This window comes from Lissotriton vulgaris, chromosome 2_1 (assembly GCF_964263255.1).
Source record: "Lissotriton vulgaris chromosome 2_1, aLisVul1.2, whole genome shotgun sequence".
Taxonomy (NCBI): domain Eukaryota; kingdom Metazoa; phylum Chordata; class Amphibia; order Caudata; family Salamandridae; genus Lissotriton; species Lissotriton vulgaris.
The window spans coordinates 509,374,537-509,401,811 of NC_141687.1; the positions used below are offsets into that span (position 1 = coordinate 509,374,537).

Genomic DNA, 27,275 nt, shown 5'->3' on the forward strand with positions numbered 1-27,275 from the left:
AGAAGTTCCCTTCAATGTGCAGAGATGATCACTGGACTGGCAGTCTTCTCTAAATTTGCCAGGCCAAGTACCTTTGAGATGGCAGAGGTAATATCCTCTGCCATCCTGTCGGACACTACTTCGTCCATCAAACTCTAAATCAGGCCCTATTCGGTAATGCAGGTGTTTTGTATGAAACTCTTGACTGTGATGGACATAAAAACTTTTGTTAAAAGTGTAGCAAATGAGACCATTTTCAGATCACTAAAGGGCTCAAAAAGAGGAAATGGTCATTTTGCATGTAAGAGGACTAAAACAATTGGACGTTTTTGGGTCATAGTAGGTATCCTGCAGATGTGAATAAAGATTTGTTTTCAAAACCTCAGCGCATTCTAACTTTGGGCTGAAACAAGTTTAATTTTAAGATGTAATTAGTTCACACAAAGAGCTGCAAGAAAACCATTAGAAGGGCTGCAATTACCTTTGGGTAAGTGGTCAGTTGTGCTGCAATTGGATCTACTACAAACATTAACATAGGTTCATCGCAACTTGACTTTTTACCACTGACTTGTTCAGAACATGGATCCATTACATAAAGAATCCCTCCCGAAATCCACAACCACAAAGTACTTTGCTCAATGAAAAGAACAATCTCGTTTGGCTTTCTGCAAGAGGTCATAATATTATGCACACCTGCCGAACTCATGTTGCCCACACTGGGTATCTGGTAATAATGAGGATCTCTGATTAAGGGAAGACACGTTGCATGTATTTTTGTTAGATTATTTTATGAAAAACATTCTCTGGAGCTTTGTCTCCGTACACTTTTTACAAGAACTGACCAAAATATCAGTGATATTCTATTATGTGTGAAGTTGAGGGTCATGAAAACTGTCACACATCAAGTATTACAGGAGGCTAACATAACACTTCTGTGTGCCATTAAGATGGGACTGCCTTTTCATGTATTTGACCATGAATCAGTTTCCGACCTGCTAAAAGTTGGTAGAAGGAACAGACCTAGCTCACCAGGACAGTTGTGAGACCTGGTCCTTAAAAACAAAGTAGGGTAACAACATATCTAGCATGGAATAGTCATGCAGTAAGGACAGCGGTGAATACAATCAGGGTCTGAATATCACAAAATGGCAGATGAAGAGGAGAAAGGAGTGAACCCCTGGAGAATGAGACCAGACAGAATTGTACAATAACCGTTTGTAGAACTGCAAACCTGATAAAGCCATGGCAATTTCCTCGCTTGAATCCAGGTGTTTTGCTGGGTGTCTCACAAAGTGATGACTCAATACAGACATTCGCTTCTCTGGATCTGTAGTTATCTAAAAGCACAAGTAGAATTGCTATACGTATTTCCAAAACTCGGACATTTCCAAGTACAGTACAATCAAGACTATTATTTACATAGAAATTACAGAAAAAAAGCAAAGAGCGCCACAATGCTCCAGGACGGGGAATAGATCATTCCAGACTTGCTGAGAAGTAGGACAAGGACTTTCTCTGCACGAAAAATAAAGAGCAAAAAAGACATAAAATGTGCATTTTCACATTGGCTTCATTGCCAAGAGTTCTTTGCCATGGCTAAATCTGCATAGCAGGAACAGAAGCCCACAGGACCATCACCTGCCTTTCACAATAGTGCACAGGACATTCATTGCAGACAACTTTCGCAGCTTTCCAAGCGTACTACTGGGAATGTACGGAAGTATGAAATAAACCCAAGGGTATGTCCATGTGGAGCAGTAAATCACGGCCCATATTTTTATGTTTAGTTTCCTGGCGTTGGTCCCATGTGAAAGTATAAAGCATGCAACTGTTAGCATGACAAAGTAAGGAACTGGGAACTCGGATAGAAAAGTCATGCATACACCACTCACTATTATAACAAGTATTGGTAATTGCATTAGGTTTCACCCATATGATTAATAAGAATATTCTGTGTTTAGAGGAGTTCTGACAACTTTTGGACCCAGTGCAACTGCACCTGCTGCACTATTCAAATAATGACCCTGTTGCCTGTAAGATAACTGCATTTGTGACTGCCTGTTTAGTAGTAAAATATAGCAATATTTGGTGTTTAGAGGAGTTATGACAACTTTTTGGCCTGGTGCCACTGCACCTGCTGCACCATTCAAATCAAGCCTCTTTCACCTGAAGGGTACCTGCACTTGTAAAATATAGCAAGATTAGATAAGAGGACTTCTGACAACCTGCACTATTCAAATCATGCCCCAAGTGCCTGAAAGATAACTGCACTTGCAACTGCCTGTTGTAAAATATAGCAACTTTCGGTGTTTTCTGGTGTGCCTAAAGCTTTTGGTCCTGGTGTCCCTGCATCTGCTGCACCATTAAAATCATGACCCTGTTATCTGCAAGGTGACTGCCTGTTTAATTTAAAATGTTAGCAATAATCTGGGCTTAGTGGGGTCCCTAGAGCGTTTGGCTCCAGTGGCACTGCAGCTGCTGCACCATTCATTTCAAGTCCCTTGTAACTGCAGGGTAACTGCAATTGTTACTGCCTGTTTAGTAGTCAAATATAGCAATATCATGTGTTAATGGAGTTCTGACAACTTTTGGGCCCCGTGCTGCTTCACCTGCTGCACCATTCAAATCATGACCTTGTTTTCTGCAAGGTAACTGCACTGGAGGCTGCCTGTTTAGTAGTACAATATAGCACCACTCTTGTATATTAACTTTATTGTTAACACACAGTGTTTATTACAATATTTAGAATTTGATCATCATGACCAAATAGATTAAGTTTGAAAAAATCAATCCAACAATGGCTACAAAGTGCAAAGAAAGGATCTGAGGAATGAATTGGAAATGCCACAAACATTCTTAGGTTAAAGCATCTGCTGAACACAACTAAGTAAAAAAGCAAGCATGCTGTTAGAATCGGTCTGTCTTTTCCGTGGGGAAGACATCTTATCTTCAGTGAATGGAGCTTAAAGAGTGTGAACAGCATTAGTAGAAGTATCGTGAATGTGTGCAACCAGGGGAATTTAACAAAAACAAGTTGCACACAAAAGCGAATGAGCACAGTAGTTCGGCTTTGGGAACTGAAAAGAGCCCCCTTTTTAAGATATACTAAATAAAAGAGATTTCAAAAGCACAGCTAAACCTAAAAAGCATTGAAAAGCCAATAGGTCTAGCCTATTCTAATTAAAGGGAACTGATTGAAAATTTTAAGTGTGAGTTTGCAGATCAGTGAGTGGCTGAATGTGGGAATGAGTCAACAAGGGACTCAACGGAGGGAAATAAGTGCATGATAATTGAATGAGTGAATAAGAAAATGAATGGATCAATGGAAGTAGATGAGTTCTTGGATTAGTGAACGTACGGATGGATGAATAGGAATGCCTGAGTGAGGGCAGCAAAGACGTTTAAGGCATGGGCACAGGGGGCACTGGCCTTAGGCCTCAACCTTTCAGAGGGCGCCCTGATTCTGCCTGCCAGCCTGCATGACCCAGCTGTGTTCTGTTGGCACGTCTGCCCTCATAACCACCAATGCTACTTTAAAAAAGATTATTTTAAAAATCATTTTAATTTTTTAAATTTTTGATAAGGTGGAGACTGGGGTGACGAGTGTGAATCGGTTACAGAAACGTTGTAGAGAAATATCGTACTAACATTTTTTAACCTTTTGCAAAATCTACAAAAATAATTTTTAGATGAAAACAGTACCACACTTATGAGTAATAGGAGAGGCCCCACATGCTTATTCGTAATAACAAAAAATTAAACACAAGTCTATACATCAACTTCTGGTACATGTATTGTGAATACTTGATAAAAACACATTTAGGTCATGGTTCAGTATATGGCACCTATTTATATTATTATTATATTTTTACATACTTAGCAACTTGTACGTTTGAGTTAATTGGGTCTTACCAGGAGATGGATATAGGGAATTCCATTTTGGAGATCTGAGTTTTATGCCACCGCTTTCATCTGAATTGTTCAATCAGGTTTCCCCAAAATAAATTGGTGCCCAAGGACAAAATATTTCTTAAGATGGAACTGCCTGAGGACTAGCCTAATAGAGTGTCAATGAACTTAAAATTGGTTAGAAAATTCAAAGTAATTCGGTCCTCAAAATATGTTTGACTCAGGACCATCAAAATCTTTAAGATGTCTCTAGAGAACAGAGATGGTCAACATTAGAAAGCCACAGTCCTGTTGGTTGAAGGATGCTTCTCTCTTCATCCTGCAGCTACTGCTCACTCACTTTTTTATCTATACATGTTCATAACCACTCGCCTATTCATCCATCTACAGATTGAATCATTCATGCATCCATATACACAAAAACTCACTGATCCATGAAGAAACACTTTCACACATAAAAACAACTTACCTATTGGCTTTGGCAACACTTGTCGTCATGACATGATCTCTAGGCGACAGCTAAATCGGTTTTTACACCAGACCTAAAATGTCTGATGATTTATTTAACCAGGTCTTGCATTTTACCCACTGTAAGTTGAGTGCAAACAGTACTTGCTTGCTATAACTGAGTGTTCCCATAACGAGCAGATCTATATGTATCTAAAACAGAGCAATGAACATTTTAAAAACAGGTGTAAATTGAGTGCTGATCTTACTCATTAATGTATGTTTGTCATTAGGAGCCACTATAAAATTTAACATGGGCCTTAACAAATTCAATATGTTTAAGGTTATTTAAAAGTTTGAGTGCCCAAGTGTAATAAGTACAGCTTTTACAACATAAATTTGAGTGAATAGCGAAATCAAACATTTTCATGACAAATAATTCTTATTTCAATCCTGAATGAATTAAATGTAAGTATTTACATTTTTTATTTTCAGTTGCAGGAAAAATCCCAATTCCCCATCTCTAGCCAACCTATTGTTGATATTGAGGTTATCTAGGTAAAATTGGAACCTCTTTAAATGTCTTAAAATAGTAATAAATAGTAGAAACATCACCAGTTAACTTTTGCACAGTACCAGGTGTTTGCTGCAAATATAAAAATGTTTGATCTGTTTACGCTACAAACAATTTGGATTATGTAGTGTGGCAACCTTTTCCAGTGACTATATTTAATCGACAGAGCATACCAGACTGAGCACCAGTTATTATCCTCTAAAAAGTGATAGTTGTATCATTAGGACATGAGAGGGGGGTTGATGTGGTATTGTGTATGGTTATCCATGTCTTTTTCACTCCCACTGAACATCAATAAAAACACTAGGACCTCTGGCTCAGTTGGGCTGTTATACATAAAACAATCAATAAAAAGGTGCAGAAGTAAAATCAACAAACCTGCCTAGTGTCTTCATCAATGAGGTCGAAGAATGCTCTAACAGTAGCCAACATCAATTCTTTACACCTAGAGCAGAAGAAATACAGTTAATATTATTCTTTGTGCAAGTGTAAAGGAAACAGTAGTATTGTTTAAAATATTCCTCCATTTGAGTTTGTTTAAAGAAATAATTTGTAGAAGGAAAGTGGGGACATGCAAAAAAGTTATTCTAAATTATTTATTAGGAAGGATAAATTGGAATAGGAATGGAATGAACTCACCTGAGAAAAGGAAAGAGAGAGAGAGAAAAATAAAGAGAGCGCGATACAGAGAGAGAAATCAATGAATAAACTGAGACCGATTAATTTGTCCACAGGAAATGAAAATATTTGATTGCATTGACCAAAGGTTACACTTTCAAATCTGTTGCAAATTGTTCAAGAAAGGAACAATAGAATTCTTTGGACGATCAAAAAATAGCATTATCTATTTAATGTCATATAGATTTTTGCTCCACACTACAGCAAAACTGCTGCACCGAATCAAATCAAACTTAAAATGAAAATAAAACTTTATGCAAAACAGATATTTTTTTCTTGATTGGTGTATATCCGTTCAATAGTTTTGGGGATATCATCATTTTAAAAAAAAACAATGTTGGGTGTGCTTAAAAGGTTTATTTGTATGTACATTTGTGGTTTCTCCAATAACTTCAGGCATGTTTAACAAATCAGAACAACATTTGTAAAAAGTCTGCATTTGTTTAACATTTTCCGAGGATTTGTCAGGAGGCAAACCTATTTTGGGTGATCCAAATTTGACATTCCGATTTTAAGGGCCAAATTAATTGTTTAACACCAATACAACAAAAACTGATTTACTTAAAAATTGTGCGAAGAAAGAACAATAGTCAGAATGGATTCTTTTAGGTCGAGCCTAGCGCTACGCGCATGCGCTGCTCTATGGGAGGCTTCTTGTGAGCACTCCAAACTTCTCCGTGTGGGTGTGATTCCGCCCACACATTTGATTGGCCTTTGCATGTGGCTTTCAATAATGAAAGCACGCAAATGGCCAAAGGCGGGTGCATGTCCCACCACTTCTTCAAATGTTCACTCCCACGGCGTTTGGGTCTCAGGAGCGAGCAACGGCGTGCAGGGTGCAGCTGCCTTCCTCGCTGCGTCGTGGATCAGGTTACTAAATAAACACAGCGCGAACGCTTTCACTTTCGCGGCCGTGCGTGTTTATTTAGTTATGGTCTTGTTGCTCCTTGGAGAATTTCCTCTTAGGACACGTCCGCGTTAGATTTGCATTCTTCTTGTGGTTGCTAATTTTATTTTATTTATTTAAAGAGTTTTATATAGCGCTTGCTAGACCCGTAGGTATCAGAGCGCTTTACATAATGTTACAACAATAAAAACAATTTTACGTTACATTAAATATATGCAACACATTAAAAGGAGAGAATGAGAGACAAGTAGAGAGGAAAGGGGGAGAGGGGGAGTCAGAAAGCGAGGTGATGAGGGGAAGACTGAATGAGAGTCAAAGGGAAAGCCAGCCCAAAGATGGAATGGGTAGGTGACGGCAGAGGAGGTAATCCACAGCCAGTCTCCCCTCTAGCTCTGAAGGTAGCTCCAACGGGCCTCGGTCAGTAAGATAGATAGAAAGGAGACAAAGGAAAAAGCAGAATTGCAGAAATACAATGGGGGGGTGAGACAGGGAGACGAGGAAAAACTGTGCCCCAGGTCCACCTGGGCAGGTGACGGTCTGGTGATGAACCAAGGCCGATCTCCTCATTAGCTGAACAGAGCAGCTCCACCGGGTGTCGGACATAATGCTCGAACTCCGCTGTCAGGATAGAGATCATCTGTACTCAGGGAAAGTCAGATTAGTGCAGATTAGTGCTGGGGAGCCATGGTCCGAAAGAATTCCAGACGTCAACTTGAGGTCAGGCACAGTCCAGGTAGGGATATGTAAGGAAAAGTTCATTAAGGGAGTAAAAAAAGTCAACACTGGCGGCCATGTTGGGGTCAGGCATCCTGAAGGGCCATTCTCTCTTAGTTCTTAAAAAGAACTGTGCTTCCTGTGCCTGTCTACCGGGTTGCATTTGCAGTTGTTTTTTGTGTTATCCCGCAGTGCGGTTGACATTTATTCACTGAAACACCTAGTGAATAGCCGAGTTTGAACTGCAGCTGGGATGTCAAGCCGCAGTTTCGCATATTCAGACCTGACAATCTCCAGCGGCCAGTAGGCATTTCTACATTTGATTTACAAAGCATATTTGAATGTGAGATAATGGTCTTATTAAATCATTGGTGGTTAGCTTTATCCACAGGGGTTATCTGCCAAACTCGTCACTCACAGCTCCAAACTAAACTTGTCACTTCCTGTTCTGAATTTGAGCAATCTCCAACAACTTAATTTGTTGTCGCGTTTCATCACCGCTTTGGCTCCTTTGAGAAATGCCAGAAAGAGTCTGGAGAGTACATTGAGCAACGTCTTGCACTTCCTCAAATTCAACATTAAAACTTCGAGTCTGTCATGACGAGTTGCTCTGTTCTACAGCTGTATGAATGGGATCTGAATGATCACATGGTCAAGTAAATCATACTCTTAAAATTCCTGGAATATATATGGAGCTGACTGGGAGGTAAGTGACATATCACGTGCATTTTGTATTTCTTTCACTACAAAATGCCAGCACGTGGGTAAAGCAGGAGGAGTATTAGATATTACCTTGGCCACCACCATGATCACTTCTATGTGTCTTCAAAACGATTTGAAGCAATAGCGGCTATAAAAGAGATCGGAGAAAAACTAATGGGGGAATGGTTTTGAAAAGGTTGGCTGGCAGGTGTACGTTTTCTGAGCAGGATTTTTTGTATTCCTTTTGCCATGCCTCTGATGAACACGAGGATCTGAGCTGTACTTTGCTTGGCAATACATCTGTGGAGGGCAAGTCCTCCTTCCATTTTGCATAGGGCCAACTTTGGAAGGTTGTCCTAATTTTTAAGATTCACTTCCTAATTTCTGGCAAAATTTTATTTTTTTTACCACTTACAAGGTCCCACTGGGGAGACCTATTGGCTATGCCAATGCTCGTTTTGGTTTGGTATAAATCCATTCAGCATTTTTGGGGAGGTTTTTTTTAGCCAAGAAGGAATCACAAATAAGGGTAGAATCTATCAGAAGTGTGCCACCTGTTTAAGGCCATTCAGTGCTGTGCACTTATCCTGTGCCCAGTGCTCAATGTGCACACTGGCAAGCCAAGCATAGAAAACATGGAGACTGAATATAGGGAATGCCAAAAACCATGTCTAGTGCACCACACAGGTTCTTATTCTGCCCAGGAGGCAAAGTATCTCATAATAAAACCCAAGAAACACATTGAAAAATAACTGTTAAAGGGAAGGCGTCTTTCTTTACTAAGATCATAAAATGACGTCAGATAGACAAAAGAGGAATGCCACTATTAAATTTGAGTTGAATAGACACAACAGTTATCAATCAAAACCTCTGGCATTCTCCAATTATAATGAAGTGTACAAGAATAACCCCCACACCCACCTGGAGTTTGGCAGTGTAAAAAACACATTGTTTCTATGATTCATTTGCGAGGAAATCAAGATGCTCCAGGGAGTAAGCAAAAAGATGTACACTGGGGCTATGGGGGAAGGCGGTATGAGCAATGGGCGTGGTCAAAGATTAAGCAGTACGACGAGAGCATTCTGTGCATAAGCATGCCCACAAGGCTATAGGGGAAGTGATTTTTGCATATGGCGTGGACTTTTGCCAGGCCAACAACCCAGAGTTTGTTGGGCCTTACAAATTATCACATTTGGGCTCTGGGTAACAAGGGAGTAAAATAAAGGACTAGCCGTAGGTTAGGCCCGACCTCAGGCCTAACCTATCCCACCACAGAATGTGAGATGGGGCAAATGCAAGGTCCTGCATTCAGAATTTACAATCCATGATCAAATGAGGTGTTCACAATTCTAGTGGAAAGTGGCATTCAGCACAGGGCTGCACAGTCAACTATTCACAACACTGGATTCTGGAGTGCAGGGGTCGGAGCCGGTCCAGTAATGAAATTGATGAGGTCAATGGTGAAGCAAAACATGATGTAACCAGTGAGACATCATATGTGAGGTCATTGGCAATGCATTGATTGCCACATATTGAAACATTGTCGGTTGCAAGCCTTTCATAAGTATAAAAACAGATTTTATTTTACCGGAATAAAAGGGAAGGGCTCCCCAATCTTTGTACAACCAGAAATTGGGAATTTTCATAAACCCAAATTAGCAGTTAAAGAAAGATATTGGCATTAAAGATCTACAGATTATAGTAGATTATTATTATTATTATTAAATTAAATTTGTAGATAGCGCAACTAAACCCGTAGGCATCAAGGCGCTGATGATTGTAAACGGAAAGCTCAAAAATCACCTAAGGAAGAATTAGAGATAGGCTTCTTGAAATAACCAGGTCTTGAGTGCTTTACGGAACAGAGTGTGGGAAGAGATCACCTTGAGGTCGTTGGGGAGCGTATTCCAGAGTCTGGGTGCAAGGAAGCCAAAGGACCTTCCGCCCCATCTGGCCTTAGCTATACGAGGGACAACTAGCAGGCTTTTACTGGAAGAGCGGAGTGCTCTACCAGGGGTGAAATAGGCCACCAGAGCACGAATAGCCTCCGGTCTGGACTCATTGAGGGCACGGTGTGTAAGGCATAAGGCCTTAAAATTAATCCTCGTCTGCATGGGGAGCCAGTGCAGGTTTTTTCTGATGGCCGTGCCCGAGGAGCGTTTGGGGGCACCCACAACAAACCGGGCAGCCGCATTCTGCACAGTCTGGAGGCGCTGGACAAGACCATTGCTAATGCCAAAGTATAGTGCATTGCAATAGTCCAGTCTGGAGGCAATGAGCGCCATTACTACTTGTTTGCGTGCCTCAGGGGAAAGATAATGAATGATTTTTCTTAAGATCCTCAGAGCATTGCAACAGGTGGACACAGTCATGCTGACCTGCTTGTCTAGCGAGAGAGTAGTGTTCAGAATGACCCCAAGTTTGCGGGCAAATAGGGACGGCAAGGGGCAGGCGCCTAGGAAAGAAGGCCACCAGTCCATAGGCCAGATCTCACTTTTGCCCCCAAAGATGAGGACCTCCGTTTTCCCCCCATTCAGCTTGAGGAAGTTCGTAACCATCCATCCGGCGACCGACTCCATGCAATTTTTAAAATTAAGAGCAGTTATGCTCACAGATTGAGATATGGAGGCCATAATCTGCGTGTCGTCGGCGTAGGAAAGAACTTCTAGCCCAAAGGATCTTATAAGCCTGGCGAGTGGGGCAACATAGACGTTAAAAAGAGTCGGGCTCAGTGTGGAGCCCTGAGGGACCCCACACTTCACAGCCTTAGTGGGTGACATATACTCGCCTAGCTTAACCCTTTGCTTCCGTTGGTCGAGGAAGGATGTTAGGAGGCTGAGTGCAGAACCCTTGACTCCCAGCTCACTGAGTCGGCTAACCAGAATGGTAGGGGACAGGGTGTCGAAAGCCGCCGTAAGGTCAAGTAACACCAGTAAGGTGGTCTGACCGGTGTCGACCTTGGAACGGATGCTGTCGACAACCACTGTGAGCGCCGACTCAGTGCTGTGAGTCCTACGGAAACAGTGCTGTGAAGGATCAAGGGAGTTGGAGCTGTCAAGGAAAGCACTCAGATGGAGGTTGAGATGAGCCTCCAGGAGTTTAGCAGGGGCAGGGAGAAGGGAAATGGGACGAAAGTTCTTTAATATCCCAGGGTCCAGGATAGGTTTTTTCAATAGAGGCTTGACAGTGGCCAGTTTCCAGGGGAGGGGATAAATCCCCTCTGAAATGGCCAGATTCATAACCTCCATCAAAGGGGGCAGAATAGTCTGTCTGCAATCTTTAAGGACCTTTAAGGGGCATGGGTCTAACCGTGACCCGGACTTTAGCTTGTCCAGCAGCGTGCTGAGATGTATTGAAGTGATGGGAGGGAACTGGGAGAGGGAATGGGAAGGGGCAGAAACCTAGACTTCCGAAATAAAAGTCGGAGAGGTGGCAAGTAGGGAACTGGAATTAAGAATTTCCAGGTCTGTGTATATGTCAGAGATCTTCTCATGGAAGAATGTGGAGATCTGGTCACACAGTTCCTGGGAGGCTGCTATGGGGTCAGGTGTCTGAATACGGGAAAGGTTATCAACTATCTTAAACAAATCACTAGGAGATTTGAGCGAGGACGTAAGTTTGGAGTAGTGGGCCTGTTTTTCTATGAGAACTGCAGCTTTATAGTCTTTGAGAAGGATTTTATGTTTATCCTTCTCTATGGGGTCCAGGTGTGTCCTCCAGAGCCTTTCCTGCCTCCTACATCCTTGTCTGAGAGTCCTAAGGGATTCAGAGTACCAGGGGGCCGAAGACCGTTTCCTGGCAGAATAGTGTTGCCGTGCTGGGGCAAGCGAGTTGACAGCCTCCGTCAAGGTATTGGAGAGGTCAAGAGCCGCAGTGTGAACATCCCCGGTAGATCAGGGTTTGAGTATGGCCAGATAAGGAGTGAGGGAGTCGTTGGTAATATCTCCAAAGTTCCTTCTCAATACCCACTTGGTGTGATCAGACCGAAGGCCGATAGGAGAAGAGAAGGAGAAATCAAAGGGAACCACAAGGTGGTCCGACCACGACAAGGGGAAGGGGGTACCAGTTTGGAGGCGGGAATCGTTGCTGAATACTCCATCCAGGGTATGTATGCCCAGCTGAATGGGTAGGCCCAGTCACTAGCAACGGCAGGCCATAGGAGGATAAGGAGTCCAACAGATGGACCGTGTCAGGGGAATTGTGATTTTCCAGATGGAAATTAAAATCCCCTAAAATGGTTAAGCTGGGCACATCAATATAGTATAGTATAGTATAGTATAAACAATCATTTGTTATAACGGGGACACAAAGCACTTGGTTTAAAAAGAAAAAAGGGTTTTGGGTTGCAAGAGGTAGTCAAGTAGAGGAAGAATGCATTATGGATGTACATTGCCATAGTGGTCTAACCCTTTAGCTGCTTTCGAAATCCATAGGTCTTAGTGGTGAGTGGGCAGTGGCAGTGTCCACAGCCATTGTGCTCGGCGCTGAGTATTTTTAAATAGCGTGTTAGCGTGTTAGCGCTTTTTATTCTTATTTGCTTTTGGCAACAAAAACCTTTTACTTTTGGGGTCTTTGCAGGCTTACCTGCCTTAGCGGACGCCGGGGCTGTTCTCTTCCCTCCTTCCCGCCCTGGTCCGACGCGGTGACTAGCACCGTTGCGCGGAGGGCGTGGAAGGTCGAGACTGCCACTTCCGGTGAGCGGGGGAGACCGGTTAGCGGTCTAGTCATCCTGAGGCACTCGCTCTGGGGCATATAAGGCACTGGAGGAGCCGGCTCGCGTGGTGGTGAGTGGGCAGTGGCAGTGTCCACAGCCATTGTGCTCGGCGCTGAGTATTTTTAAATAGCGTGTTAGCGTGTTAGCGCTTTTTATTCTTATTTGCTTTTGGCAACAAAAACCTTTTACTTTTGGGGTCTTTGCAGGCTTACCTGCCTTAGCGGACGCCGGGGCTGTTCTCTTCCCTCCTTCCCGCCCTGGTCCGACGCGGTGACTAGCACCGTTGCGCGGAGGGCGTGGAAGGTCGAGACTGCCACTTCCGGTGAGCGGGGGAGACCGGTTAGCGGTCTAGTCATCCTGAGGCACTCGCTCTGGGGCATATAAGGCACTGGAGGAGCCGGCTCGCGTGGTGGTGAGTGGGCAGTGGCAGTGTCCACAGCCATTGTGCTCGGCGCTGAGTATTTTTAAATAGCGTGTTAGCGTGTTAGCGCTTTTTATTCTTATTTGCTTTTGGCAACAAAAACCTTTTACTTTTGGGGTCTTTGCAGGCTTACCTGCCTTAGCGGACGCCGGGGCTGTTCTCTTCCCTCCTTCCCGCCCTGGTCCGACGCGGTGACTAGCACCGTTGCGCGGAGGGATTGGAAGGTCGAGACTGCCACTTCCGGTGAGCGGGGGAGACCGGTTAGCGGTCTAGTCATCCTGAGGCACTCGCTCTGGGGCATATAAGGCACTGGAGGAGCCGGCTCGCGTGGTGGTGAGTGGGCAGTGGCAGTGTCCACAGCCATTGTGCTCGGCGCTGAGTATTTTTAAATAGCGTGTTAGCGCTTTTTATTCTTATTTGCTTTTGGCAACAAAAACCTTTTACTTTTGGGGTCTTTGCAGGCTAACCTGCCTTAGCGGACGCCGGGGCTGTTCTCTTCTCTCCTTCCCGCCCTGGTCCGACGCGGTGACTAGCACCGTTGCGCGGAGGGCGTGGAATGTCGAGACTGCCACTTCCGGTGAGCGGGGGAGACCGGTTAGCGGTCTAGTCATCCTGAGGCACTCGCTCTGGGGCATATAAGGCGGATGTTAACAAGGCAGCGCAGCGGACGAGCGCAGCGGGCGCGTCGAAGGCGCGCCGAAGTGTCGCCAAAGTCGAGCCCGTCTGCGCCCGTCCGCGGCCGACTGCGGGCTAGGGCGATAACCCCTGGTCGAAAGATCTACTGGACTAAGGAACAACTCCTTGGTTTCCGTCCCCGCACTGCCTCCATATGTATGCACGGTATGATGAGCAGCGACAGGGCATGTCCTCACTGTGGTTTCCGTACGACCATTTTGCCGCGGGATACCACGGAGCAGGCATTGTCCTGCGGTCTTCTGAATGTCAGATCTCTACGCAAACATAGGCTCGATGTGTTCGAGCTGATCACTGATAAAAAACTCGACCTATTGTTTCTAACAGAAACATGGTTAGATCAGCTCTCCGACTCTGACATTATTGAGGCAACGCCGGAGAATTACTCCTGGGTCAGGCAGGATAGGCCGGAGGGGGAATTGCGATTATTTTTAGGAACAATTTGGGCTGCTGCTTAGAGCGCACGCCGATCGTGGAGAGTGAGGCGGGCCTCTTCTCGATTAAAATCAATGGGAGTATGACGCTCAATGGATGCTTGGTATATCGGCCGCCAGGGGCCTGCACTAAGTTTAGGGAGAGCCTGTTAGAAAGCCTCATGGAGGCGACCCTGCGCAGGGATACATTTCTCCTATTAGGAGACCTTAACCTGCACCTTAACTGCCCAGAGGACATAGGGGTTGAGGATTTTGGTCGGGACATGCTTGCCCTTCAACTGGATCTGAAACTTGAGGCCCCCACGCATCGACAGGGACACCTCCTGGACCCGGTCTATGCCAATTGGGAAGGTGTGGAGGTGTCAGGTGTTGAGCCCATTCCCTGGACCGACCACTTCCTGGTGGCATTCTCCATACAGAGTAGAAACACCAACAAAACCAGCCAGGTACCCTCTAACTATCTTAGGAGGAAGTGGGCTAAATTCTCGGTGGAGGATTTTAATCAAGCCTTAACTAGGGATGGTCTGCCTGGGGGCGAGGACATTGAAACAGCGGTCTTCAACTTGAATCAGCGCATCACGGAAGCGCTTGACCAGACAGCCCCACTTTGCCGTACTATCACAGGTGCTCGGAAAGATCGCTCAGCTCCATGGTTCAGTGCTGAGCTGCGACTGACAAAGGCGGACTGTAGGCGGGCAGAAAAAGTCTGGAGGGTGTCCTATGACAACAAGGCCAGGGACTTGTTTCTGGAAAAAAGGCGCCTTCACCATAGGCTGATAAAAAAGTCTAAGGCAGCCTACTTTGCTGGACAAATTCAGGGGGCGGAAAACTCCGCCAAGGAACTGTTCGGCATCTATAAATCCCTTACTTCGGTAAATGCACCTACAGAGCCGGAGAGCTGCTCTACGGAGTCATGTGACCGGATTGCCGACTACTTCTCCGCCAAAGTAGAGAAGATCTACTCGACCTTTCCTATTCGGTCGACAGGGTCTGACCTGGAGGTAGCAATGGGGGACACAGAGACGGCAGGACATATTACACACTTTTGCACCCCTCCTCTTGAGGAATTAATAGCGGTGTGCCGCTCTGTTACATCAGGGTCCCCGTGGGATCCGGTGTCACCAAAACGCTTGGCAGACAGTCTGGAAGTCTTGGAGCCTTATATAAGGCACATCCTCGACGTATCTTTCGGATCGGGAAAGCTGCTGGACGGGTGGAAACAGGCGGTGGTGCTCCCGCTCCGGAAGAAACCCCACTTAGGCTTCGAGGTATTAGAAAATCTGAGGCCCATCTCCCTCCTGCCTTTTCTGTCAAAAGTGGCGGAAAAGGTGGTCAATACCCAAATCATGAAGCACGTGGAAGAAAGGGGACTGCTCCATGCGACGCAGTTTGGCTTTAGGCCACGACATTCCACCGAGTCCGCCCTTCTCATGGCTACGGAACATCTGAGAGAGGGCGTGGATGCAGGCCAAACTATGGCTTTGATCCTGTTGGACCTCAGCGCGGCGTTCGACACTGTAGCACATAACATCCTGCTACAGTGTCTGAACAGAGGTGGCATCTCTGGCACCGCGCTGAGATGGATCCAAGACTTTCTCAATGGGAGGAGTTTCTGAGTCAGGCAGGGAGACTGCTATTCAAAGGGGGTGCCTTTGGGCCAAGGCGTGCCGCAGGGCTCGTCTTTGAGCCCAACCCTCTTTAATATGTATGTCGCGCCTGTTGCCTCGATTGTGGAGAGCCATGGCCTCCAACTAGTCTCCTACGCCGACGACACGCAGCTGGTGATCTCCCTATCGCATGCGCCCTGTCTTGCTGCCGATGGCTTCCGTTCGTGCATGAAAGATCTTGCCGAATGGATGGCCAATAATTGCTTGAAGCTGAACGGCAGCAAGACAGAGGTGCTGGTGGTGGGGAGAGCCCAGTCTGCCTGGTCGCCGGCATGGTGGCCTTCCTGCCTTGGACCTACCCCTACCCCCTGCCTAGAGGCACGCAATTTGGGGGTGTGGTTTGACGTGGGTCTCACATTTGGCCCCCAGATTAATCGGGTGGTGAGAGTCTGTTTCGGGATTCTGAAGAAGCTGAGAAAGGTCCTGGACTTACTCCCGCTTGAAGCCCGTCAAACCTTGGTCCATGCCCTGGTGACAGCTAGGTCGGACTATGGGAACCTGCTGTACCTGGGGGCTCCAGAAAAAAGCATGGCCCGCCTGCAAGTGCTGCAGAATGCGGCAGCGCGTCTGATTCTCAGATTGCCTAAAAGGGCGCCTTCTAAGGCGGCCCTCCAGCAGCTACACTGGCTCCCTGTGAGGAGAAGAGTGGAGTATAAAGCCCTCTGCACCTGTCATCGCATCTTGAATGGCAGGGCACCCGACCCTCTGACTAATTTGATCGAGGTGTACAAACCAACACGTGCGCTTGGATCCACAGGGGGCGGCTTACTGAGGACTCCAAGAATTAAGAAGGCCCGCATGGGAGGCAGGTCCTTCAGATACCTGGCGGCAACTAACTGGAACAAACTGCCAGCGGACTTGCGTCTGGAACCAGAGGAGGCAAGATTCCGAGCAAAACTAAAAACATTTCTTTATACTAAATATTGGCCCGCGCAGTTTCTTGTGTCCCCTGTCATCTGCCTATTCCCACTTTCAGCGCGTGGACACGCCGGTGTGCGTAATCGCAGCGCTCTACAAATGTCCCAATAATAATAATAATAATTAGTGTTATCAGAGCAGGATTTATACTCCTGCGTCAGTTCAGGTAGGCCTTGATGGGGAGATGCGATTACATAGCTCAACATAACAGCAAATATCACCAGTTTTTTGGGGTTTGTCTTGTAAATACCATTAAATTATATAATTAGAAGAACAGGTTTTTAACAGTATCAGGTATTTTGTAATGTGAATAAAAATTATAGCTTTCATTTAACAAGGTTTTGTGAAAAAATTATTATTGCATCTTTACATGACAATGTATTACTTTTATAATTTTCTTTCTATTGTCATAAATATCTCTCAAATATGTGGGCTCTAACACAATGGTCTTATCAGGAACCTCGTGGTTCTACAAAACAGGGGCTGGGGTGGTGGGGCAGGGGTCTCAGCTCTTTATCTGTACTTCAAATATTTTTTTCATTTAACACCAAAAAATCATGGGAAATCAATGAAAAATCTAATACACCTTTCTTCCAAGGCTTAATAATGCAAGCATAACGTATGTTTCTTGCATAACATCATGTTACTCCTTTGCAGCAAGGAGAACATTTGTTTTGTTAGCCACCTAAAGGTATTCAAAACACTGGTCTCGATCGAGCTAAAATGAGAAGCACAAAAAAGAGCAGAAGATGTGCCGGGAAAGCACATAAGATGCAGGACATTGTAGACAGAATTCTGCTGACGACATTTCATTGGGCACAAGAATAAGAAGCCAAGAATATTCATTGGCTGTAATTAATATATATTGTATTGTATGAATCACAGCCTTCGCAACCTAACAAAGAAAAGGCAACAGTTCAGTCAGCCTCTGTACAAGAGTCACATTATTTTAATATTAAGCAATGATACACTATTCAACTACAGTAAAAAAAAAAGGCCAATATTAATTACAGAAACATAAACCAAAAATGTCCAAAACAGTTTTAATAACTTCTTGCGTTCACGCACATTTTTCAAAAGGTGGCGAAGAGCAACCTGAACAGTTTGATCCACAATTCTAACCAAGTAAGTTTAGGACTTAGTCAAATGTTTTGTACCAACAACTTAACTCATTGGCTTCATCGCTAACATCTTTAGATCTGCTACCTCCTATCCCCCAGTTGTCTTTAGTTATGAATTAAATATCAAAAACTCTATTTCTTTCATTTTATGCATAATTAGTTGATTGTGCTACTTTAATTTAGAGTATATAATCCATATCATTCACCATGTTTGTAGGAACGCCACTGCTTGGTGGATGTAACTTCAAAGGGTTTTCAGAGATACAAGCAAGTACAAGAGGAGTACTCTTTTAAGTATTCTTACATGCCTTTGTGAAACAGGCCGGACACGTCCACTTGCCACCTAGAAAAACGTGCCAAGAGGGCACTCTCCTTTCTGTTTGTACTAATTATAGATATTTTCCCCTGACTGTTCCTATCTTACCCCCATTTTAGATGCTTTCCTGCCAATTCACTAAGGCAAGTAACAGTAGATAAGAGTAGTACAAAAGTACTGCTTTAAGTATGCTGAAATGCCTTTGTGAATATGCCCCTTTGTTTCTGCTCTCATTCTCTGTTGTGCAAGAATAGTGCTTCTATTTGGATTTGTTCTTGAGAAGGTCTTTCCAGTTCCATACACTGTCTGAAAGTTTGTTTCTGTCCGTGGACAGTGGGGGAGAAAATGTATTGCCATTTGTATTTCTCTAAGCAGAAGTATTCATAAGTGTCAGTATGGGCAGGGTCATATAATTAATTTACTGCAAATAAATAAAAGGGAGGGTTTGCTGTTATGCTAAGGTTACTTATTTAATTTATTTTAATGTAATTTAAAAGTGGGGTTAATATGAACTGTATGGTTAGTTTGAGGTTACTTAATTTAAATGTATTTCAAATAAACCAAAATAAATTTAAAGTTAGCATTATGATTGCCTTTAATGGTTTATTTGAATTTAATATATTTGATTTACATTAAAGTCAAAAGTAGTATTAAGGTTATGTTACAATGCCATGATTTCAAATTATTTAGTGTTAGGTTATAGTTGCTTATTTAATTTAAATCAATCTAATATGACCTCATTTCTTGTAAATTAATTTAGGTTTAGGGTGACTATTGGGGGTCAGGGTATGATTGCCTATTTAATTTTTTTACATATAATTACATTTAGTGTGAGGGGTAGCTTTATTGCCATGTTAATATTAGGCCTATGTAGTTGGGTTGACATAGCATCTCATCACATTATATACCTAACATACAAGCGTGCAAAGTAAGATCTGCTTCATATAGTAGAAATAGTTAATTGAGCAGATCTATGCTTCTCTGTATTGCACTACAAGGCTGGTTGAGGAAAGAATCTAGCAAACTTCGGACAAAAGTGCTTTCAGTGTCATCCTGTCTTTTTTACCTTTGTGCCAGACAATTAACGCTTTCCCCCATTAGACTCAACATCTTCGTAAGTAATGCAGTGTGATGCAACCAATTGCTACCTAACAAAGTGTGTAGGTAGGTAGGTATGTATGTATGTATGTATGTGGTATTTATACAGCGCAAACCAAGCCAAAAGGCAGCAGAGCCCTGTACAAGGCAAGCAAATAGTCAACGATTGATAATTGAGGTAGGTGTTCTGTGGACTGTTAATGCACTGTGATGTAGCCTTCCTTAAAAGGTGAGTCTACAACTCTTTCAGAAATTGGCGCAGCACCGTAGAGGTCCTGATCAATACAGCAATCATGTTCCAGATTCTGGGTGCATAAATGGAAAAGTCCTGCTGCCTTGTTTGTTCTTTTTCCCACTTCTTAGTCTCCAGTCTTATGGTGTCCTGGTCTTTTCTACTGCATTTGTTTGCTTGGGGTTTTCACACATTTCTTCTTTTTTCTTGCACTGCACTTTTCTAAAAGGATACAACTCATTCAACATTCCTCTTTGATTGGAGAGGAAAGAAGAAGAGTTGTTTGGAACCCCACATGATGACACTGGGCACTTTAAGTGAAATGATGGGATACCAATAATCCTGTATGGGTTCTCTCTATTTCACTTTCTACATGAATCTCTACTTTGCATCTTGACCTTTTTTGCGTGCACCTAGGTTATTAGCACTAGTGGCGGTTTTTGGCTCTAGAATTGTATCTACAGGTACCTTTGTTGTATATAGACCACGGATTAGTTGGTTGTTGTGTAATCAGTAGAAATAGGGGGATTTAATCTGTGTAAGTCTTAAATTTTTCCTCGGGCCCTATATTTAGTGTATTTATTCCTCTTAACCAAACATAAAAGGCAGTATACAATACAGTGATTTTGAACATAAAATATGCATGCACATTTTGCATCAGGTGCAACATTCCAACCTTTAAATTTCTGGGAAGCAATCCAGGCTCCCAGAAAAACATTTGGAAGAGAAGAAATTTAAATAAAAGGCTGCAACCAAGATATTCATGACTTCTCGGCAACGGATGTCTAAAAAAGAGAGCATTCCAGCCACTTCTATCTAGTGCACTAGTACATCTTTTGAGTGCATAAATGATTTTCTAATGATAACGAGGCTATCTCAATTATTCCGTTATCAGAAGGAGACAAGATGAACCAGAATGCACAAGAAATACATAAGATATATTAAACCATTCACAATCGATGTAATTTTAACATTTCAGCTTTGTTGAAGTAGCTTACCATACTATGGAAAGATGATCAGTCGAGGCCCATGCTCTAGGCACTGATGTGCTCTGTTTAGACAGAAATTAAAAGGCATCAGATACTGAATGATACCTATGGTGTAGCTCATAACAGCTCTTATCACATATGGTTCACTGTGACAGCAGTACAATGTGCAGAAGGAGACAAAAGAAGCAAGCCTCAATCACTGGTGGCTTAACCAGTTTATGTTTACTGTTTTATGCAGTTGGCCAACTATTTCGGAACTTAAAAATATCTGTAGGCACATTTTTTTCTTTTAAAAGTCAAATAAGAAATTAATGGTATTCTTGCAGAACTACGTGCATGCAACTGGAGATCCACAGCTTAAATCCTCACCTAATAGTATCAATGTTTACTGACTAAGTACCAGACTTTTTCCCAGATCCATTACGTTTCTAACATAAAAATTGGCTTATGGCATCCCCTATTAAAGTAGGGCTACAAACTGGCCAGTATCTTACCGGCATGGCTGGTATTTTTATGTCAAGAATGGAAAATAATTGGAAAAAACTGGTACTTTTCTACCTTAACATAAACTTAGAACATCCAACGTAAGAGAAAATCACTTGAAATACTATGTTAGAGTTGCAGAACTTATACCTCAATGAATATTAAAGAAAACGTAAACAGAAATTCAAAATTATAAAATAATACAGGGAATTGTACTAAAGTTCTTGTTCAGGTTCCTGGTTTTGGCCTTTTCAGAATCTCAAACTATAAACTACAGGGACCCGATATAATAAAGGTAAATATATGTGGATAGTTATTCATATGTATATTTACTAGTATACCTAACTGTAACTCTACACTTTTATTTGCTATTCACCATTTCTAAGTATAGATAGACATTTGCCTCTATCCCCTCAATTCAAGAGGTGGTGCCACCCACAACAGGATTTACAAGTGTAGAGTAACTACTAATAACTTTGCATACATAGATGGAAATCTCAGACCCAGTGGTAGAGGACTCCCTATGGGAAATTACAAAGAAAATTATTAAAGTTTATTATGCTTCTTCATCACAGCACATTAGCTCATCAAATTAAATGTGCATTAAAGCACAAGTTACTTACTTGGGTAACGATATATCTGTAAGAGACATTAGTTAGTGAAAGATTCCTTACCGTAGAATATCCCCAGGCATCAGACTGGATCCGGAAAGCATTTTGTCAGCAGTACCCCTGCACGTCGGTAGGCATCGTCATATGGCTCCGCGTACGTCGTTGGCATCGTAGCCGCCAAGATGACAGCGCTGAAGCTACTTGGACGCTCCCACGCACACTGACTTCAGTTCTGTACACAACTTTACGCGACAGAAACGCAGAGCCATGCAAGTGACTGACCACTGGTGCATTGAAACTAGGGCCCTAAAAGGATGACCTTAACCCTAGAAATCAGTTCGCAGAACGCGGAGGATGGGTGGGGTGGTAAGGAATCTATCACTAACTAATGTCTCTTACAGATATATCGTTACACAAGTAAGTAACTTGTGCATCTGAAAGAGACACGTTAGTGATAGATTCCTTACCTTAGAATAGATACCCCAGCAATACCAACCCCGGTGGTGGATCTGCGAACCAAGATCACACCAGAAAGTCACAGAGAACAGAACGTCCAAAGAAGCCGTCTCTCCGGACTGTGTATATATTGGTAGGAGATGAAGTCATGGTGTATAGAAACAATCCGCTCCCAAAATTTTGCTTGGGGATGGCCTCACCTCGCCTGGCGCTCGCTCAGGTCAATGAGGCCCTGCTCTGTCCGTCGGTACCTCGATTACCGACGGACGAGGGGAAGGGAATCGAGGTACCGACGGACAGAGCGGGGCCTCATTGACCTGAGCGAGCGACAAGCGAGGTGAGGCCACCCCCAAGAAAAATTTTGGGAGCGGATTCTTTCTATACACCATCACTTCATCTCCTACCAATATATACACACAGGGCTGGTAGGTTATTGATTTTGGCATGGTACGTATATTTATACACTTTTTCACTATGATAGTTGCAGTAGTGTTGTAATAGGTCCTGAAGAAAGCCTTTCGAGGCTGAAACATGTCGACCAATTGATTCATCTAAGGATGGTAATATTTGTTTTCATCCATTCACACTCTGCTTTTAATCTTGTCTCCATGGTGACCGTCTGAATAAAGGTTTATTAGGCACCATGCTAGTCAATTTTATCTCACCACTTTCTAACTAGCACATATGCTTTGAACACTGCAACTTTTCTCACTTCCCACAGCCTTTCACACACTGCTACCTAGATTTCCATCACTGGTGTACCATACACTAGTAGTTATACTCACATTTTCCTCAAGGTGAGACACCTAGTGGATACAAGGCTGGTTTTTCAAAATCCCAGATGATGAAGTTCCGCCAATGGGTGGGCTGATGGGTTTACTTTTGCTCTGCTCTCCCACATTCACAGTCTATACTTCTATCCATTGAGTACACATTAGACATTTCTCGGCCACTATAGACCTTAGCATCCCTTGTGTGTGTTTGCATATAATTATGTGGCAGAGTGGTATTGTGTGGAGTGTATGTTGTATTCAGTAGAGTGTAATTGTGTGTCGTGTAAATTATGTGGCACTGAGTGGTATTTGGAGTGTATGTCGCGTTGAGCGCAGTGTAATTATGTAGCATCTAATTGTGGCAAAGTGGTATTGTGTGGAGTGTATGTTGGATTCAGTAGAGTGTAATTGTGTGGCATGTAATTATGTGGCACTGAGTGGTATTTGGAGTGTATGTTGCATTGAGTGCAGTGTAATTACGTGGCGTGAAATTATGTGGCACTGAGTGGTATTGTGTGGAGTGTATGTTGCATTGAGTGCAGTGTAATTATGTGGCACTGAGTGTGATTTGGAGTGTGGAGTGTGTTGTATTCAGTAGAGTGTATGAGGAAGATGCCACCCGGAGAAATGAAGATTACCAGTAAGGTATTTGTTGCATTTTCAATTGTACAACCTGAGACAAACCATCAAAACAAGCACGTTTAATGTGGATCAAAAGTTTGCTTTTGATGTTGGTTTCAGAAGGAAGGAAAACAAGATGAAAGCTCCGATGTAGACTTAACATGTGGCAAACATAATATATTCACTTCCAGCTATTAATCCGAAATCAAGCATTAGCAAAGTCAGGAAAAGCAGAGACCCATCGCCCCAGAGTTCATAGAAAGGGCAGCCCTTCGGAGTCCATGCCCTGAGCCGTTGCGCATTACAGTGACCTATGGGGGAAATCGCTTGAACCTGCAGACCATGTTAGGTTTAAAGTTTGCAAAATCTTGTGCTTATGTTTACACGCAAGCATTAAAATACTAATCTATAAAAAAAACCCTGCTTTGTTTAATCAGAAGACTTCAGCCGATTTAAAGCGAGATAGAAGTAGCAATATAAACAGCAGATCATGCACGAGCTAAAAAAAAGAACGATTTATTACAACTGCTATGCACCTTCCAACAGCTCTTCACAAACTTCTTTTCAAATGCACAAAGCTCGTGCCTGTACTGATTTAATATTTTTTTGATAGTTGTCACTCGTAACAGAGTTTTAAAAGTCGCTTTATAGCGCAGTATGAGCATGATCCCGTTAATGCAATAAATGTTTATACTTTACACCTCTCACTCAACGCATGTATATGTTACCTATTTTTGCCATGGTGTTGCCCCCATGTGTGTCTAGGACTTAATGTGTAAAGGCAGCGGATGTGATCGTGCATTTCCCGGGTGGGTTGGTGACTTGTAGGTCTGGCAGTGTTCTTTTTGTCCTGAATTTGTACACTGTGTCATCCTATCCCGAGTCTGTACAAATAGTGATATATTTTCTCAGGCCTGGCGCACGGGGAGGGATGACGGGCTGCCACGAGAAATGTACTCATCAAGCAGAGCAATCCATCACGTCCAGCATTCTAAAAGCTAACCTCTCGTGCGAGGGAGCCCCCAAAGCACTTTGCGCAACCCAAGTAAGTGGCCCGGTCTTCCCGCCATTGCCATATGTTCGCTGGGAAAGCGGGAAATGCCATCTAACCTGGCAGCCGATGTCCGAACTTTTTAGTGGTTCCTTCTCACGCACCCAGTTAGGTCTCAGACATCCAGCGGCTCAGGAGCATTCAGAGGAAGCCGGGGGACGGCGCTGGTCTTCAGTGGGGCACACGTGGGAGCAGTGCAGGTATTGTGAGCGAAGAGTAAACCTAGGAGGCCTTGATCAGCTGGGGCGGCGGCGAAACGCCTACACTCCAACCCCAGCGAATCAACTGGCAGCACTAGGCGGGTCTCGCGGGTCTGCACTTCCCAGTAAGCTCTGTGATTGGCTAGAGAGACATGACCCGCCATAAAACCACACCCAGAAAGAAACCATTCAGGACCACCCTGCTGCTGCTGCACTGGTAGTGAAGACCCAGCCGCACATGTGCGTTCACGGCCTGCACGCTGTCGTCTATGATAAAAGGCGCCTACGTAGAGCTTGACTTGGAAGTTCTAGAGAGTGGCACGCCAGAGAGCGCCATCTGCGAGGAAAACCAGGTGATGCGGCCGAGATACCAGGGGAGTCGCGACAAAAGAGCCAGGTGAGTGGGGGGTGGCTGCTTGTGTGTGTGTGCATGTGTGTGTGTGTGTGTGTGTGCGTGGGTGGGTGTATGTGTGTGTGTGTGTGTGTGTGTGTGCGCATGCGTGAGTGTGGATGTGTGTGCGCGCGATTGAGAGAGGCGAGAGGCTGACTTACTGTGAATGTGAGACAGGAGGAGATGTGCACGGCGCCGGGCTGGGCGTGTGCGCCCACGAGGTGAAATCGCCGAGGGCTTGCACATGCACATCCCCTGTCTCACATTCCCGGCAACTCGGCAACAATAGGTCTTTCGCTGGACACCAGCAAGACCTAAAAAAGAGTCTGGAGCTCACTCACGCGCCTAGCGGAGGTGATGGCAACCAGGAAAGCAGTTTTCAAAGTTAATAAACGAAGAGGACAGTTGTCAAGCGGCTCAACGGGAGCGCACATCAAATAGGTAAGAACCAGATTCAAGATTAACTGTGGCATTACAAATGGAATAGGAGGGAAAAGGAGAGTAACGCCCTTGAGAAATCTATTTACAACAGGGGGCTTGAATAGAGAGGACTGATCAGGGAGCTTAACGAAACTGCATCGTGTCCAGAACTGCCCCAATGAAGAGGAGCTTCTGAGAGGGAATCAGGTGCGACTTCCGTATATTGATGGAGAACCCCAGCAAATGTAGGTGGTCAGCTGTTGTCTGGAGATGGGAGACAACTGCCTGGGGCGAGCCCGCCTTCAACAGCCAATCATTGAGATAGGGGAAGACTGAAACCACTGATCTGCGCAGATGAGCTGCGACCACTGCCATCACATTTGTGGCCTACCATGAACGGTAGGTAACGCCGGTGGGCAGGTAGGACGGGGATGTGAAAATAAGCGTCCTGCAAGTCTAACGCTATCATCCAGTCTTGCGGGTTGAGGGCAGACAAGACCTGAGCAAGCATCAACATCTTGAACTTCTCCTTCCAGAGGAAGCGATTGACGTCCCTGAGGTCCAAGATAGGATGCAGGCCCTTGTCCTTCTTGGGAACCAGAAAGTAGTGGGAGTAACAACCACAACCTACTTCTGGGACAGGAACGTGCTTGATGGCTCCCTTGGCCAAGAGAGCTGTAACTTCCTGCTGGAGAAGGGCCAGATGATCCTCCGACATGCTGTGGTATTGCGGTGGCATGGCTGGAGGGGTAGTCTCGAAGGGGAGGGAGTAGCCCCTTCGAACTATCTGCACAACCCACCTGTCCGATGTGATGGTGCGCCAGTGGTGGATGTGATGGCGAATCCTGCCGCCCATGATGGGCCTGAAAGGTCGGACTAGGAGGGTTTTGGAGACTGCTGCAGAGGGGGGCCCGCTGGCCCCTGGAACCACGCTGGTTGTTTCCACATCCCCGGCCGCTCGAAGGGTAGGTAACTTGCTGCGGTCTGTAGCTCTAGGTTGAACGTAGCGGGGCACCCCTTCCGAGCCCACAAATGGGGCAATAAGCAGACTGCGCCAGGCAGGAGGAGAGGCCCAAGGACTTGGCCGTAGCCCGTGAGTCCTTGAAGCGTTCAAGGACATTGTCTGCTTTGTCGACAAAAAGGTGACGGCCATCAAAAGGCATGTCCATCAAGGTGTTCTGGACATCCCCTGAAAAGCCAGTGGACCTCATCCAGGCGTAGCGATGAAGCGCTACAGACGTTGAAATGGTTCTGCTAAGAGAGTCGGCGGTGTCCAGACCACAAAGTATCGTAAACTTAGCTGCATCCCTTCTGGCGGCAACAGCCTGGGAGAGCACTGCCCGGGCCTCCTCTGTACACTGAGGCGGCACATGCGCCACTGTATCCGACACCAAGTGCGAATAGCGGCCTAAAAGACATGCAGTGTTTACGGACCGCAGTCCTAAGCTGGCAGTAGAGAACATTTTCTTGCCAAGGTGGTCCAGCTTCTTGGATTCCCTTTCCGGTGGAGCAGTAGGGGAAGGCGCTTTGGAGGTGGAAACTTGAACAACCAAGCTCTCAGGGCGGGATGTTGGCAGAGGAAAGTCTGGTTGCCCGGAGCCGGGAGGTGGTGTTGGGCAATCATTCTGTCCACGGTAGCCCCTGTGTTGGGCCTGGACCACGTGCCCAAAAGGTCATCAGTAAGGGCCTCATTAAACAGCAGCAGAGTTTCCGAAGAGCTTGCAGCCAGTTGAAGCACCTCTGTCAGGAGGTTAGT

The 27,275-nt window shown here is 44.6% G+C and overlaps 1 protein-coding gene across 1 annotated transcript in view; it reads right to left on the reverse strand.

Annotated features, from left to right (window-relative positions):
• PGAP1 (post-GPI attachment to proteins inositol deacylase 1) overlaps positions 1 to 27,275 on the reverse strand; it is an 868,977-nt gene that overhangs the window by 629,274 nt on the left and 212,428 nt on the right. The window contains exons 6-8 of the mRNA XM_086955415.1: positions 20,523 to 20,575; positions 5,288 to 5,354; positions 1,211 to 1,316 (exon numbers count right to left, since the gene is read on the reverse strand). Of these exons, the coding sequence (XP_086811541.1) occupies positions 1,211 to 1,316; positions 5,288 to 5,354; positions 20,523 to 20,575 (226 nt within the window). The remainder of the gene's footprint in view (positions 1 to 1,210; positions 1,317 to 5,287; positions 5,355 to 20,522; positions 20,576 to 27,275) is intronic.